The sequence below is a fragment of the Dipodomys merriami genome, unplaced genomic scaffold (assembly GCF_024711535.1).
Source record: "Dipodomys merriami isolate MVZ:Mamm:240054 unplaced genomic scaffold, mDipMer1.0.p SCAF_5, whole genome shotgun sequence".
In the NCBI taxonomy this organism is placed as follows: Eukaryota; Metazoa; Chordata; class Mammalia; order Rodentia; family Heteromyidae; genus Dipodomys; species Dipodomys merriami.
Window position 1 is genome coordinate 59,099,810 of NW_027206068.1, and position 13,194 is coordinate 59,113,003.

Below are 13,194 nucleotides of genomic sequence, written 5' to 3' on the forward strand. Positions count from 1 at the left end.
TTCCCCATTCTTTCCCCTTCTTCTTCCCCACCTCTCTCCCTCCCTCTACTTCTCCCTCTCTTCTCCCTCCTTACCTCCTTCCCTTTCTCTTTCTCCCCTCTCCACTTTTAGATAACTGTGGGAGCTTGAGCTCATGGTTTCTTGCTCTTGCTCAGTTTTTTGCATTTAAGACATGTACTCTACAACTTGAGCCATGCCTCCAATTCTGGCTTTTTTCCCCCCTAGTTAATTGGGGATAAGAGTCTACAAGATCTGGTTCTGAACTGTGATTCTCAGATCTCAGCTTGTACATAGAATTATAGGCATGAACCATCAGCTCCTGACTTTGCCTTGTGTTTTTCATTATTTTTATTTGATGGCACTTGGCTCCTGCCATTTTTTTTGTCACGCATAACTTCTCACTTGTTTTGGGTTCTTACTCTTTTTTCGGATTGTCCTTTAGAGCATTCTTTATTCTTTTGGTATGTGATTGGATGATTCTTTGGGAAAGATAGAGAATAGTTGCACTTAGAGGAGTCTGCAAATTGATATGAGTATTTTGTTTCTGAAAAATAAGTCTTCCAGGAAATAGAGAGGCCTTCTTTAAGATGCTTACCAGTGTGACATCCATTATGGCAAAGGAGAGTCTAGCTGCTTTTGTTTTATGCATAAAAGAAGAGAGACATTTTGCCAGTCTACCATCCCTGTGTGGCAGCTGACCCTATAGTTCAGCCACCTGGTGGTTCCTAATGGGGGCCTGATTGGAGCATAGAAGTGTTTGATTTTCATTCTGCAGATGGAGTGGATGGTGACAGTGTTTTGTAGTCAGCAGCTACCTTGTAGCAAAGTATTGCTTGCAAAAAAACCCCCAAACAGCCTTGAAACAACAGGGTCTGAATATAATTGGGTGAATTGTAGACTGCTGGCTGTATTATGGGTTCTGGTTATAACCCTGATGTGGCACTGTCCCAGTTTGAATGGAATTTATTCTGTATGGAATGTTCTAATAACCTTCACAGAGAAATATTTGTGCTTTTGCCCTTCAAATGGATATCCTTGTACCCCAGACTGGAAGTTAATCGTTTTTAGCTGAGAAACGGGGTGCAATGTTAATGATTGTGGTTTCCAAAAACAGACATGTCCATAGAAGTGCTCTAAAAAGGTGGCTTTTAATGTAGCTGAGGTAGTATCTTAGTAATTTAGTGTTTCTGTCTGTGAGATTAACAACTGAGCCTTTCCTTTCCTCTGCCGAGATGACAATTCTTTTGCCCTTCACTTGCCTTTTGAAATCTTTTATTTATTTATTTTTTCTCATCTAGTACCGGTACTTTTTTCTAATGCAACCCTGGCCTCTTTCCCTAGATTCATACTGAGATATAGAGGGTTTGATTTTAGTTTAGCACCTGTTTCAAGGAAAATCTCCAATAACGTGTAGAGATTGAATTTTGTTTCTTAAGCTTTATGGTTAACTATATGTGTTGGTCAGGGCCAAAAGCAAGATTTTTTTTATCATTCATCTTTATGAATGATACCTCATTGAGAAATTATCATAAGGTCTTTAGGAATCAGTGATTATTACATAGTTTGCAATATGCCTTATGCATTGTGGCATGATGAAGGATGGTGTTGGATTTATCCCAAATAGCTGTTTATCTCTCTGTTAGTAATTGTGATGGGCCTGGCTCCTTGATGTGTAGTGGGGAGCACTGAAGCCAGTTTAAGCATTTTTTTTTTTTTTTTGGGTCAGTCGTGGGCTTGAACTCTGGGCTTGGGCGCTATCCCTGTACCCTTCAGCTCAAGACCAATGCTCTACCGCTTGAACCACAGCGCCACTTCCGGTTTTCTAGTGGCTTATTGGAGATAAGGGTCTCACAGACTTTCCTGCCTGGGCTGGCTTTGAACTGCAATCCTCAGATCTCAGCCTCCTGAGTAGCTAGGATGACAAGTGTGAGCCACTGGCGCCCGGCTCAGTTTAAACGTTTTGCCTTCTTACTTACAGGTGATGCAGGTTCTGAATGCTGATGCCATTGTTGTGAAGCTCAACTCTGGAGACTACAAGACCATTCATCTGTCCAGCATCCGACCACCAAGGCTGGAGGGGGAGAACACACAGGTGAGAGAACAGAAATAGTCTCTTTGCAAAACTCTTAGGAGACGGAGCTAGAGAATTAAATATGGTACTATATATGAGAATGCAAAAGAATAAGTATTTTATATACTCAAAACATTTCCTAATTTGCAGCTTGGCTACCATTGGGCAGGCCTCCATGTCTCCTGACCATATCTACTGCTCCGCTACATTTCAGAAACGGGCACTTTTGGCACTCTTCCTGAGGGGGTTTGAGTACAGTTAAGATGGGATATGTAAAATAGTGGATATGTTTTATTTACTGACAAGACCTTAATTTTTCTAAGACTAAGGAGAGGAAAAAAATCTGTGTCCACCCACATGGTAGCAGGACCTGTTCCTGTTGATAATTTTTATTTGCTACTTACGTTTTTGCTGTAGGACAAAGTAGATCTTTGTGTATGTGTTCTCTCCGGTAACCTCCTCATTGTTTGAAAGTGTTAACTCTTACATGGTATACTGACTGCTGTATTTGTTGTGTCTTTTGACTGTCATGCTTAAATGAACAAGGTGTATGACTTGAGCATATCAGTACTGAAAAATTAATTCTTTGCATGAAACCTAACAAGATTTGGTATTCAAAATGTCGATTGGCAGTTCTTTTCCTCTTTTAAATTTTTTGTGCTTATTTTCTTTCCATCTTTCTGAGTTGTGAGAGATTGGGCATAGGGATTAAACTGAACATTTTCTTGGGTTTGTTTATATCTTTGTTTTTATAAACATTGTTCACTCTCTTGTTATTGCCCTTTGCTAACTTAAGCGCTTGTTGATTAGTTATAGAACTAGGTCCTCAGTGAGCCAGGGCCAGAGGCAAGTGTTTGGACAGTTTTCAGAAATTAAACATTGTGGAAAAGCAAAGGAGTGCTGTGGATCTTTAAATTTTTTTTTTTTTTTGCTTTAAATTTATCCCTTTTGTAGTTGTAAAGATATATATATATATATATATATATATATATAAAATTTGCTTTCCAATGTTTGGCACATATACATGTCATGGTACATTCACAAGTTGAGATTCATACTCTGTTTCCATTTGTGTGAGAGTTTATAGACAGCCCATAAGAGTAAAATAAAAATATCATGATTGGCCTGTGAATCAGATCATGCATAGGAACACATACAAGACTGGTAATATGAATGTCTGGCCAATCAGTTCATTCTCTTTCTTTTTTTTCTCCAAAGAGAAGGCAATTTAATGCAGCAAACAGTATTGAGGTAAGGTTGAGAATTTAAATGCATTGAAAGCATAGAAATGCCAAAATGAGGTTGTCTCAGTAACTGTAGCTGTGCCTCATTGCACAGAGTAAATATACATCTCCAATTTTATCAGTATTGGGAGTAGTCCATGATTCTGCATCTGTGCCCTACAGTTGGAATTAAGGTTCCCACAGCAACCACAACTCTGAAATTCTTGAATGTTAATTTTTGTGCCTGCATCATCAGCCAAAGCATTATGATAATGTAGACTATGTAGCTGAATTTGAAGCTGTTTTTAGGGGGCTAGGGGTATTCTAGCTTAGGTAGGATGAGAGCATCTTATCTGAAGAAGACCTAATCACTGAGAACTTTGAAGTTATCCCAGGGTTCTTGGGAGCTCCTTCAGTGGGTAAAAGATGTACTTCCCTTAGTCTAGTGGCTGATGAGAAGTTATTGAAATATATTGCCTAGTTTAAGCAACATCCTGATTATATAATTTCTTGTTCCCTACCAAAGTGAGTGAGTTTCCTTTCTTTTCCCCTGCTTCTCTCTTTCTCTCTCCCTCTCCTTCCTCTCCCCCCACCCATCTCTCTCTCTCTCTCTCTCTCTCTCTCTCTCTCTCTCTCTCTCTCTCTCTCTCTCTCTCTCTCTCTCTCTCTCTCTCTCTCTCTCTCTCTGTGCTGTTTACTCCTTAGCTCTTACTCCATTTTAAGAAAGTGTTATGTAGAGCTTAGCTATAATAGTCTACAGCATATGGCTTTTAAGGGAAATGAGGAGTGATTTTCATTATTTGTTCATTAAATTCCTTTGGAAGCTGGTACTGAGGGATCTCATCAGAAATAAGGTAATATAACACACCTTGAGTATAATGGTAGAGGGCAGCCTGGGAAGGCTTCCCAGGCCAACTATTGTATCCTTGAGTATTCAAGAATGAGAAATTAGCAAATGAGAGGAAGGGCACTCCTATAATGGATCTGTCATACATATCACATAGGCCAGCTATTTATCTCTGTGGCTATTTCAAGTAGCTCTGTTTTAAACCTAAAATATTCTAGCTTTTATGGATCATACGTGACTTACAATATCCAAAATATTATCATTTAAACATTTAACGAGTATGAAAACATTAATAAGATATGTATTTGTTTAGTCTTACTACTCTTTTGGAATCTGGTGTATATTTTATACCTGAAGATCATCTCAATTCCTTTTAGCATCCATTTAGTCCAAAGACTCAATAACTACATGGGCTAGTGGCTGCTGTTAGGGACAGCACAGTTCTAGAATTGAGGTGAATGGTTTAATCATCTTCAGTATTTATTGGTTTCTAGCTACTGTGCTGAATGTAACAGGCAGTGAACAGATACTGTCTCTGTTCTCATGGAACTTTTAAAGTTTAGTAGAGAAGCACACAAATCATTTCACTTATATTTATATTGTGTAACAAAAGTAAAATTCTGGAAAGTGCATAAACTGCAAAAATTTCTTTGAGGAAGTGACATTTAGTGGGAGATGGCAGGTTTTGGCCTGGAAAGCAACGATGACAGGTTTTAGTGGAGTTTTGTGGAATGAGAATGGACAGTCATGGGATGATGTGTGAGTCTTGTCACTTGGATGATATGAAACTATAGTCACGGCTAGATCATACATGTTCTACACATCTCATGTCAGAAGAAGGAATATGGGTCTTATGACGAATTGCAATTATTCCTATGTGACCAGGAAGCGAGAATAGCTAAAAGCCAGAAAGTGGTGAGAAGTGGGTTTGCCTATTAGTCAGGGATCATGTATTGAAGACTTGTATGCCATGCTTTTTAAGTTTTATCTTGAAAAGTTTGAAGCTGGAGAATGATATGTTTGGATTTAAGAACTCTTGTCTTGGTTTGAATTTACAAGATAGGAAATTTGCATTTGTAAGAGAAGTTTGTTACTAGATCAGAACTGATCTGCAGCTAGGAGTTCAATTGAGCAAGGATGTGGAGGAGAACAGTGCAATGAATGAAAACTATGGATGTTGCTTCAGCAATCCCTCTTCATCCTGGAGAGTTACTGTAGTTGCTTTTCTACTTAAAGAATTCCCTAGAGCCCTTACAGAAAGTGCTAGACTCTGTTCTATGTTTATCGTAAAGTTAACAAAGATTTACAATATAGATGTAAGGAGAGAAATCATCTCCACTTTGCAGTGGTACTGTAATTTTATGCACGTAAAGCCTGAGCAATAGGCATGCACTTGGAGTAGGTTTCTAGTCTCCTTTATTACATTCCAGCTATTCTTATAGTTACATAGGAAGAGATGTTGGAGCCAGGACATCTTTTAGCCCACATGGCACCTTTGTGCAAATTACAGAAGGAAGCTTAATTCCCCAGGGAGTCTCATCACTGGGCATATGCTTGGCAAAAAGAATGGAGCTGAGCTGCAGCTCCTGTTCTCTCTTTGTCCCATTGGCCAGGTGCCCTTGTGTCAGACACAGTGTGCCCAAGACTATGTTCTTGCCCTAGTCAGAGCCAGGCTGGGAGAATCTGAGGAAAAGGTCAAAGGTGTGTTTTGGGAGTTGGGGAGTGGTCTTGAGCTTGTAGAAACACTATCTATTACAGGTTTGTTCAAAGATGAAGGTCTATTACAGGTGAATTTTGGAGGGCCTTGAAACACACACATAGGAGATTGCCTTCTATTACTGGGAACTTTCTGGAGGGGTAGATGGCTCTGATAAATAATCTGATACTTTATGATATTGAGACCTTTCCTAAACCAAAGAATCGAGTTGGGGAGCATGCAGATTAAGGGACGCTGAAGGAGGAGGCGAAGAGGGGAAATCTTCATGTGAGCATCCTCAAGGGCAGGCAGATGGTGTGCAGCAGTCCGCCACAGGGAAGCCTTCCTTTGAGCTCCAGATGAGGAAGCTTTGGGGCTTACCCTTCAAGAAAGCAGGAGGAGATCCTTTTATTGTTCCTCTTCCTTGTGCCCTAGCAATTCTAGTAGCCTGACATCAGCTCACATAGATTTTTCATCAATATGAGGGATAATAGGACAAATTGGGTATATCTTTTTTGTACACATAGATAAGTTCATTTCTCTTGAAATTATATAAGAACACAAGGTTTTGGTCAAGGCAAATAGAATATGCCTACTTCTTTTTTGGTTATTTTCTAATTGGAACCAAAGAAAGTGCTCGGACTGTTTCCACCCAAGGCAACTGCTTTCCAGTATTGCCCAGGAACGGATGGGTAACCTCAGGTTCTGGATTTGAATCAGAGCTTGGTTTGCAGATGGAAAGTGTGTTGGAAGGGTAAAAATCTGAGTGGGTAATATTTCTCTCAGGAAGATTCCAGTTTGATGTGCCTGGTGGTACTGATTGTGTTTCTGAATTCCTCGGGGGTAAATCCAGTGTCACTTCTTTAGGAGATCTTCCCTTCTCCAGGCTGAAAGCCAGTTTAGAACTCATATGTGGTGTTCCTGTGGACTTGAACAGGCTTTAGAGGTCTCTAAAGGTAGAGCTTGTTTTATCCAGTTGTTTGCCATAAAGAAATAAGTGCTAAGTCTTGGAGAAAGACTCTGGATTTTCTGAGCTGCTGCCTTAAAGGAGATAGCGCATTGTGCAATCTCAGGGCTTCCCTGGGAGAGCTTGGCTTTGATCTGAAACTGGAAAGCCTAGTGCTCTATTGCCCAGGGCTGCTGGGGGCTTTGTGTTATACTTGGAGTGTTAATGACAAAGGAAACAGCCCCCAGGCATCCAATGAAGGGGCTGACTTATTCCCCCCGTGAAGTCTGCTCTCACAGTGCTATTGTAGTTGGCACAGAGATACAGAACTAAAATTTACCTCAAAAATAGGTACATAATTTACCCACCTTCAATGTATTTAGTGTATAGTTTGCTTTTAGTTGTAGGTCTTTTCCTTAAATTTCTCTCCTCAGCTTGTCTGACTCTCTTCTCTGTCCTCTTCTCCACACCTGACAAAGTGCTTGAACTTGATGGAGAACCAGGAGAGCCTTTTCCCTGCTGGTAGTCCAGTGCTATCTATCGATGTTTAATCATTTCCACTGCTCTATGTTTCAGCCTCTTGTGAACTCACAACTAAAGATTCTTTTACAACAGGACCCTTAGATTTTCAGACCTAGGTCCTAAAGATATACCCAATCTTCCTAATCCTTTCAGCTTTCATTTTGGGAGTTGCCAAAATGACCTTCCCCCCAGCCTCTTGGGCAGGCAGATGGTAGAGACAGGCAGGTAGGTGTATTATCACTGATGCCCTGGGATTCTTGAGAAGGCTTTTTACCAGAGGCAGAACTGTTTGGGTTCTGATAACTCCATCCATTGTGCAAGGCTCCAGGGTGCCTTGCCATTTAGACACGATTAACAGCAATTCTGAACCTATTCCCTCTAGTTTAGATTTTTGAAAGCAAGATGACTGGTCCCTTTGGACCCTCAGGCAGAGGATGCAGCTGCTGAGATACATACCAAGAGAAAGCTAAGGGGTTGGAGCCCCCAGGTGAAGTGGGGCAAATCAATAAACCCACTGACTATGATCTTGTGCTTGTGACTGGGAGCATAAGGCAAATAGCAAATTAGAGAGGGATTCCAGCTTGGCATTAAGGACCTTGGAGAAAAGCAAAAGCTCTTTGAAATGGATATAGCATTTCACCGGTTTCCAATGGAGAGATTTGGGGACTGCAGCAATGTGATCAAAAGACGTAGAATCTGTTAGAGCATTGGCAGAGGCATTCTGTACCAGTTTCCAATTTGTTTGATCTGGGCATTTTTGAGAACACTTGAAACCCTCCCTTGTTAGAAGCCTGAAAAAAATTACTATTAGAAGATTATGGGTGGGTCTTAGTTCACCCATTTAAGATTTCAGAATGTGTACATCTGGTTTTCAAAGATTAATATCTAGGTGTCATCACTTGAAACATTGCCATGACGTGTCCCTCAGTTGGAGAGGTCACTGGTGGGCAAACCTGACTCCTTGTGATGAGGTCAAGGTATTGGGTGTCTGTGTAGTTAGTAGTTTCCTAAAATGTACAGTCCATTGATCTAAGTGAATTTTAAATTGGAGAAGACAGCATGTGTCTGTCTTACTGCCCTTTGATTTTCTTTCTTTTCCCTCTTACACATTATATTTTCTTTAGTTATATATCCCTCTTTGCCAGTATCTTGCCTTTGTCTTTCAAATATTTTTTGTGGGATTTTAACAATCTCCTAGTGGGTCTTGGTGGTTAATCCTTCTCTGAACTTAGTGAATTTACCTCCTTCAATCTATCTTTCTGGTTCATCATCACTATCACACAGCTCTACATTTTCAGTTTATCTAAATCTTCCTTGTGCTGCATGTTCATATTTCTTGCCTCTTCTCAGTTCTGTGAGCTGCAGTGAATCTCTAGAGTTGACAGCACCAAACTCTCCTGAGGGAACCCTTCCTCGTGTACTGCTTCATATGTATGTGTGTGTGTTTGCATGCGCACATACATGCTGGTACTGACTGAGACTTAAACTCAGGCCTTGACACTGTGCTTTAGCTGTTTTTCTTAAGGCTGGTACTCTACCACTTGAGCCACACTTCCAGCCTTGTCATGATAATTGGAGATGAGCATCTTACAGACTTTTCTGTCCTGGATGGCTTTGAACTGAGATCCTCAGATCTCAGCTTCCTGAACAGCTAGGGTTACAGGCGTGAGCCACTGGCGCCTCTGGCTTGTCCTTGTTTTTTTTTTTTTTTGGGTCCGTTCGTGGGCCCTGAACTCTGGGCCTGGGTGCTGTCTCTCAGCTCTTTAGCTCAAGGCTAGCACTCTATCACTTGAACCACAGCACCACTTCCAGCTTTTTTTTTTTTTTTTCTGCTTATGTGGTGCTGAGGAATTGAACCCAGGGCCTCATGCATGCAAGGCAAGCCTCTACCTCTAAGCCACCTTCCCAGCCTTGTCCTTGGTTTTTGAAGGTTCCTTTAGGCCAGAGATTTCTTTCTATCCATGTAGATTTTCTTTTTTCGTAGCTTCTTATATGGCTTATTTATGTGCATACCTAGTTTCCATTGTGAAGTCTAAAATGAGGCTTTGTGGCTCCTATTTCAGAATCATACAGAATGCTGTGAATATAGTAGGCAATTATTAAATGTCTACATCAGTTTCTGTGAAAGTAAGACAATTCCATATATTGCTTTTGAGTGGACATCATTCTGGCCACCTTCAAATCTCCTGCTAATCCCTTGACCTGTTTCCCATAGCCATTTTTAGGTGGAGTCTGTGTACCTGTGTCAATGTCCCAGAAGGGAGTTTTTGCACTTCTGTTTTTCTGTGTGTGTGTGTGTGTGTGTGTGTGTGTGTGTGTATGTGGTATGTGTGTGTGTGTGTGGTGTGTATGTATTTGTGTGGTATGTGTGTGTGTGTGTGTGTGTGTGTGTGTGTGTGTGTGTGTGTGTGTGTGTGTTTTCAGCTTCCTAATTTCATTACTTGCTTGCTGGCTAGTACACACATGGCTTATTTTTCTGTAAGCATTTCTTTCCCACTTTCACTTCTGGTTTAGTCGTTACCATTGGGTTGACCAGCCCTGCCTCTTCCCATGTACTGGTTTTCCTTATAATAGTATATCCCATTAGCACAGTGGAGATTGAGTTCAGTTCATCAGAGGGGTTAATTTCAGGATTTTAAGTGTTTGAAGATCTGTCCCCAGTTGGCTTTCTTTGAACACCTCTACTCTTACTCAGGCTTTTCTGAATATCATTTGTTCAGGTAGTTCAGATATGCTGATTCATTGAAGTCTTGGGTGCACTTTTTGCTGAGGAATATATATATATTTTCCTGTTGTTGACCTTGTTGGTTGTCAGATTAGTTTTTTGCTGGAACTAATTTTAAAATCAATTAGAGTGCTTTCCCTTCATCTTTCTCTCTTTATTTATGAGATACTGATTGCAGAGCTACCTACACTGTGTTTAGATAAATTACCTTTTTTTTTTTTTTTGCATAACATTTATATTCAAGGCAAGTTTAGTGCAGTCATCCAGTGCTTTGCATTTTCACAGGCCAGGACTGTAGGCTTCATTCCTTGGTGGGCTAATTAGCTTTGGTCTAGGAAAATTTTGTTCAGTTCAGAAACCAGACGTTTAAGTCTGTTATGTATAATAGGCACTGCGATTCTGGGAACTTATTAGTAAGGTGGTTATGATTTTAGGGGCTAATATCTAATCCTGAGCTGTATATATGTGTGTTATGGTGAGCAGGTAGACTTGAGATGGGATGCTGGATAATGGATGAAGCATCAGTGGCCCATGTGACAGGTTCAGCTGAGGTTTTTTTAGAACTCAGACTAGAAGGGGATGCTGAAGGACACAGATGCTTACTTTTTGCTTAGCAAATGACAGGCCTATTGCTTAGGCACATTGTTGGTGTCACTTTTCATCTTAACTTTCCTTTGAAAACCTGTGGTCAATTTATGAGGTGTTCATGTTTCATAGTGCTTTATTTTCCATTCTGCTATGATATCTGTCTATTTCTGGATGCACATGCCTTGGCTACCTTGGTAGAGGTTCTATTGTGGAATTTGTATGTAGGTTAGCAATGAAGATGCTGTAGACACTTTGTATTCCTTATCTTTTCATTTCCTGCTTGAAGTTAGTGGATGTGACCTCCTTCATCCTGGTTTCCTTGTATTGGGCACTTACTTAGTGAGGCCAAGTGCCTTTGAAATGTGCTGCATCTCTTTATCTAGACACTGGTCCTCAGAATTTGTTGCTTCTGTTGTTCTACTGATTCTTCTTCTTCTTCTTCTTTTTTTTTTTTTTGGAAAGCCCCCTGTCTCCCTTTGCCCCTTTTCAAATCCCCTCTGTCTTTTTTCATTGTCACAATTTTTTTTTTGGGGGGGTCGGGTGGGGTCAAGATTTCTTATCTCTTCAGATCTCTTGCTAGCTAGCTGCCTAGTACATAGTTGATAGGCAAGTGTTGGTTATGTAAAGTCTCCTGGCATTGGCCCTCCTAATTCCTTAGTCATGATTTGGGGCTTCCAATAGGGCACAGTACACCAACACTTGACTGTCTTGATTTTACTTCTCATCATTCCTAGGTCATTTTTCTCATTAGCAGAAAGATTAGGAGGAAGGCTGGACTCTTTCCATGTGCTGTCTCGTAAGGTGGGCGCAATTAGAAGAAAGCCACATTCTTATTCATATGGAGCTGCCTTTAGCATCTGCTTCTCCAGCTGGAGGGGCTTGTTTTAGAATGACTGGTGTTCAGGAGCTGGAGGTGGAGCTCTGTGGAAGGGCTGCTGCCTTGCCCAGGGCTCCCTTCCCAGCCCCTTGCTCCCTCAGTTTTTGGCTCAAGGCCTGCCACTGTGGATGGGTTGCACACCTTACTAACGACCCTGTTCTTATTGGAGTCTTTTTCTTCTACCTTTCACTGTAGCTGCTGTAAGGGAGCGCACTGTGTTCTGCATGGAAGAATTGGCAGGCAGCACTCTTTGCTGGTTTGGCTATTGGGATGTCCAGAATTATTAGGCCAGTTTGTACTTCTGAGAGGAGGGAGATTTGACATCACTCAAAGCAGCTTATTTTATTCATTCCTTAAAAAGGGTAAAGAAGTTATCCCAGTGCTTTGTTATTTCTTTCAGTATGTATTAAACCAATAGCTCAGCATTTTCCTCAGGAAAACATCCGAGTTCCTGCTGTGTGAGTGAGGTTGGAGCAGGCTCTGACTTGCCTAGCAGATAGCTCTTGGTGGTATTGCCTGCTCCCTCTGGAAGCTTTCAGCCTTACCCTTTCTTCCCTTTCCCCCTCCTAGTCCTTTAGCCAATACCCTCTTGTTTGCATGCTATATTTCAGTTCTTCTGGTGAAATCTGGGCCCATGAGAGCAGAATTGTGGAAGAGGTAGGTGCTTCAGTGAAGCTACTTCCCCCTCTGTATCAGCCCTGAAGTCCACTGTTAGGATGAGATATCATTAAGTACAGCATGTAGAGGAGAGGCATTGGGTCCTTTTGGAGAGAGTTGTCTCACTCCTTGAATATAGAAAATAGCAGGGTACCTGATACTATTGATGGAACCTGAAAATCTGAAAATTCAGTGTAATAAACTCTTGCAACTTTTCTATTTCTTACCTTTATCATTCTTTGAGAGTCAATGATAGTATTTAGTATCTTTTTCACTTTTCCCCAACATGTTCTGTCCTCTCTGTCTAGGAATGTACTCAATATCTAGACGCAAGCACGCTCATTTCTTCCTGTGTGTAACCCCAGAACTGGACAGGGAGACTAATGGTCTGATTCTGTATCCTTTTTCTTACCTCATGGTTTTCAGATGTTTTGTTTGCTTTGCAATTATTTCTAAAAGTATAACAGTATAAGTATAGATTGGTGTTCTTGCTACTTTTGTTTTCATTAAGATTTATTTGAATCACCTTCACCATCCCTGCTGGTCCTTCCATTTCGACTTGCTGTACTCCCTCCTGGAGTGCAGAGGGAGTTGGTAAACTTCACATTCCTGAGGAGGTTATTCCTGGCCAGTACACTTGTATCATTCTATTACTTGTTCCTGTGGGGAACATCCAGCCTCCAGGTCCTGCAAGTACTGTAAAATCATTTAGTACATGATGAAACATGATGCTCGCATGCTTCTCATCAGCTGCCTGTGGTTGTTTGCCTGTGTTGATAATTTTATATGGCCTGCAGGTGATGTTGTAAATGTTCAAATGGCCCCTGACAGAAAAAAGTTTCCCAATCCCTATATGTAGACCTTACAAAGGAGTTCTTGCTGTATACTGTATGCCTGTCATATTGTATTGCGTTTAGAGCCTGCCAAAGAAAGTTCATTGCTTGTCTTGTGAGTTCAGCCAGAGAGAGTGGCATTTTAAACCTAAATTTACTACTTAAAACATGGGCAACTACAAAACTGCATTGTGTTCCAGTTTTCTTGA

General features: G+C 40.9%; 1 protein-coding gene across 1 annotated transcript in view; it reads left to right on the forward strand.

Moving 5' to 3' along the window:
• The window catches only part of Snd1 (staphylococcal nuclease and tudor domain containing 1), a 446,310-nt gene that overhangs the window by 69,809 nt on the left and 363,307 nt on the right, over window positions 1-13,194 (forward strand). The window contains exon 10 of the mRNA XM_069996698.1: window positions 1,979-2,092. Within this exon, the coding sequence (XP_069852799.1) occupies window positions 1,979-2,092 (114 nt within the window). The remainder of the gene's footprint in view (window positions 1-1,978; window positions 2,093-13,194) is intronic.